General features: G+C 45.1%; 1 protein-coding gene across 1 annotated transcript; it reads left to right on the forward strand.

Moving 5' to 3' along the window:
* The first annotated feature begins 254 nt into the window (after positions 1–254).
* LOC130205200 (cyclin-dependent kinase 5 activator 1-like) lies at positions 255–3,207 on the forward strand. The gene has a single exon (XM_056432416.1). The coding sequence runs from the start codon at positions 510–512 to the stop codon at positions 1,350–1,352; it is 843 nt and encodes a 280-aa protein (XP_056288391.1). The 5' UTR covers positions 255–509; the 3' UTR covers positions 1,353–3,207.
* Positions 3,208–4,087: the final 880 nt, after the last annotated feature.

The following is a 4,087-nucleotide window of genomic DNA, read 5'->3' on the forward strand; positions in this document are numbered from 1 at the left end:
TAAAGGAAAACTAGTTATAAATAACACTCCAAACTAGACCAGTGGAGAAGAAACGCACGGGAACCAGAACAGCACGTCTTAAACCTGTAAGCTATGCAACAACACAGAGAACTAACAAAATAACAGCCCCCGTGATTGGATCTCTGATTGGCTTGCCTTCTTATTGGCTGGCTCGGCCGTCAGTCCGGGCTCCACTTGCTGGTTCGTTCAAACCCATGACTTAACGCAGGGCGACTCATCTTTCTCCTATGCGCCAGACATAAGCTTGTGTCGCAGCGTGTCCATGCTGAGGCGCTGACGGCATCTGTTGGAGGACAAGTGCACTCTGATAACCGCAACGTCCTCGTTCCCCTGCCGCCCGGGAGCCGTCACACGGAGCAACTAAACGCGTAAATGGAGTTTCAATCGTTGTCGTGACTGCCCTCCACCGCCTCTCACCCCGCAGAAGACAGCGTTGAAGTGTGCAGCATCATCATCCACATACCACCGCGGCTCTGTCCTCTGCAGACATGGGTACCGTCCTCTCTATATCCCCGGCGACGAAGAAGGCATCTATTATGGACGCCGAGCTCGCCAAAAACGACAAGAGCCTCAAGCGGCACTCGATGTTCGTATCTCTCTCCTGGAAGAAGCTGGTGTCCAATTCGGCTAAGAAGAGTGCTAAGAAAGTGACCCCGAAACCGCTGCCTGCGCGCGAGCTCACGTCAGGCCAGGTGGCTCAGCTCAACAGCGACAACATCCGGAAGACGCACCAAACCGAAGAGAAGAAACCCAAAGCGCCGATCCCGGTCCCGGTGCCCACGGTCCCCACGAAAAACGGCGATGGCCTCGTCCAAAACGGAAGGATCTCCACGGTCCAGAAGCGGATCGTTATCCAGGCGTCCACCGGGGAGCTGCTCCGCTCTTTGGGGGACTTCATGTGCCGCAGGTGTTTTAAACTGAAAGACCTTAACAGCGGAGAGGTGATCCTCTGGTTCCGCAACATCGACCGGACTCTTTTGCTCCAGGGCTGGCAGGACCAAGGCTTCATTACGCCGGCCAACGTGGTGTTCGTGTACCTGCTGTGCGAAGACACGATAGCGGACAGCATCGACAGCGCGGCCGAGCTGCAGGGAACCTTCCACACGTGCCTCTACCTCGCCTACTCCTACATGGGCAACGAGATCTCCTACCCGCTCAAGCCGTTCATGTCCGAGTCGAACAAGGACGTTTTCTGGGAGATGGCGCTCCGGATCATCAACAGGCTCAGTGCCAAAATGCTTCAGCTCAATGCAGACCCGCACTTTTTCACCCAGGTCTTCCAGGACCTTAAAAACCAACGAGATACGAGCGAGGCGAACCTGGACCGCTGAACAAAACCAAACAAGATCGGTTGGGTTTTTTTTTTTTTAAAGATGAATGTTTTGCAAAATCACACAACGCTGGTTTTGAATGTAAAAGGCCAACGTTGAAGGCTTCTCGCGCCTGGGCTGAATATCTCTCTCTAATGATGTTACACAACCTCAGTGTGGTGTTTAGGATACAGTGTAGGCATGCCAATGGTAATAGTGTCCTCTTTTGTCTTGTCCCGTTTGCGTGACGCAGGGATTGACTTTGTGGTACTGATCACATCCCACGTGACATCCCACTCCCCGTTTCATTCATGATTAGCCTACTTCCTGTGCGGGTGGATGTCGCAGTGTGGTGAGCTTCAAAGCAGTGGCAGAATAGATGCGTGATTTTGCGCGCGTGTGCGTGTGTGTGTGTGCGTGTGTGTGTGTGTGAGAAGTCGAGAGGCGGAGCTGTCCGAGGTGCTGACCTGTGCAGCCATTTATCCTCCGCTCCCTGCTATTTGAGTCACCTCGCCACAACGTTGCCATAGTGAACCCAATACACTTTCATCGCATAAGCCTAAGCCTTGTAAGTACAGGTATATGCAGCATATTGTGCTTTTTTAGATTCTCTACCAGCTGATAGGTACGCTGTTCAACATGCAGCAGATGACCATGTTACACATTAAGGGGACAAACCGCATTAGTAGATATTCCTCTCATGTTAACCGAGGTGAACAGCGTTTAGTCCATTTACTGCTGAAAAGCCTCATGATGTGTATCTGCATACCTGGTTAGAATGTAACTGTTTCAACTTCTGTGATCAAAACCACCAATGTATTCATATAAACCAACTCATATTTAAAATAAGTGGTTTTCAACAACAAACAACATATAAGTCATTTTCAACGGGCCGTTGGTTCAAGTTGATCATGAGGGTTGGTGGCAGAAATGTATTTCCCACCTGGGATGTGATAAACCGCACAAAATGGGCTCCTAGATACAGCAAGGTTATCAACCCAAGGCCCCCGTTGTGTATTGTTTTCCAATACATTGCAGAGGCCAACATATCTATAGAGAATTAATTGAATGTACAGTTTTTCAAGAGATTGTTTTAAAATCTCATATGTGCCAACTATCAAATACTCTTGGCCTGAAACTTTGTGGTTTACATGTAGATATCCCACATTTTAGATGTGCGCTGTATTTTATTTGTATCTGCCCATTTGTGAAGGGGGCTACATATGATCTAGTTCAAGAGCGTAATGGTCAAATGGTATTTATGCCCTGCTTTGTAAATGTGTTGTGATCCTCAGTTTGCTGGGTTCGGATTCAGTGCGGTCAATTCGGGGAGGATGTTTCCTCGTGATGTAAATATTGAATGTGAAGGCCTCGTTATAAAGTGACTATCATTTGCACACATCATTCCAGTTTCTATAAGCTACATCTGATTTGACTCCAACTCTGAAACCAAGCTTATAGGGCAACCTTGACAGTAATTGTTAAAAATATTATGCTTCTAAGTGATCATTGTGATGTTGTGTTGTGAGCTCATTGCTTGCAAAGTGGAATATAATGCTGCTATTTTGCACAGCTGTGGACAAACATGTGACGTTTGGCACAGTGGTAACATATTGGTCGTGTACCAGTGTTTGCTGTTAGGCACGGAAGTGTTTTTTATTTATTTTGCAGTTAAAGTCACCAAGTGTTATGCTACAAAGATCTTGTGTACGTTTCTTTTTTTTCCCCTGTGTCAGCGATGGAAAGTGATATTTAAATGTGCTTGTTGTCTGTGGTTACACCACAGTTGCATTCACTCTCTCTACATGTTAATAAAAGGTCAATACAATAATTGTTTAAGGTGACAATGATGAAATAAATCCAAACTTCTGTAGGATCTCTTGTCTCTCTCTCTTGTTGTTTTGTTAATTTAACTTCTAATATTAATGTGTACGTATGTGTGTGCACTGACGTACTGTATATTTATCTTGCCTCCAAGTGAGCACCAACTTATGGCCTATGTTTGCAGTAATTAACTCGGACATCCTCTTATCCACTCACGCCGCCTACTAATCCGTTGATTTGCAAGAACCCTTGAGATATGGTTATGCAACAGAAACAAGTCCATGACAAATATGCTTTCTCAGATGATACTACAGGATGCCATGGGATTGAAGCTCATGAGATTCTGGTGGTTGCCATGAAACACAAACTCAAAAGATAGAGGTATTCTAACATGGAATAGCTGTAGTTATATTTCAATATACAAAGATATCATTTTTTGAGGTGTTTTAAAGGTATATTGGTGTATAAGCAAAGGGCAGATATATACATGTAAGAACATCGATATGTCATGCCAAAATGCATTGCAGTTGATATACGTGTTTGGCACAGGGAGCAGAAGGAAGTAATCTGACACATGAAGGATATTTCTGGTGTCCTGTCTGTGTGTCCTGGGTATTGTAAACGGGGCCACATACTGAAATGGGAACACAGGGATCCAGCAGTGAGAAAGTTGATTGTAAAAATATGTTCTGAAGGATCTGCATGCATCATTGTAATACAAACTCACGCTACGATGCACATTATCAATAATCATTTCAAGAAATGTGCAAAGTTGAGGAAGGGCTTCAATATCCCCTTTAATTGAGTCACATTGTACATTAAAATATAACATACTATTACATTTCAGAAGTTAATTTCATTTAAAGCATGGATACATTGGTGATATGCTGGATGAGAGAATGGAGCTGGTAAGGCTTTTCTCCTGTTTTTTA

Source organism: Pseudoliparis swirei, chromosome 2 (genome assembly GCF_029220125.1).
Source record: "Pseudoliparis swirei isolate HS2019 ecotype Mariana Trench chromosome 2, NWPU_hadal_v1, whole genome shotgun sequence".
Taxonomy (NCBI): domain Eukaryota; kingdom Metazoa; phylum Chordata; class Actinopteri; order Perciformes; family Liparidae; genus Pseudoliparis; species Pseudoliparis swirei.

What these genes read in the sequence shown, in the direction of transcription:
- LOC130205200 (XM_056432416.1), top strand. Translation starts at nt 510, where the DNA reads ATGGGTACCGTCCTCTCTATATCCCCGGCGACGAAGAAGGCATCTATT.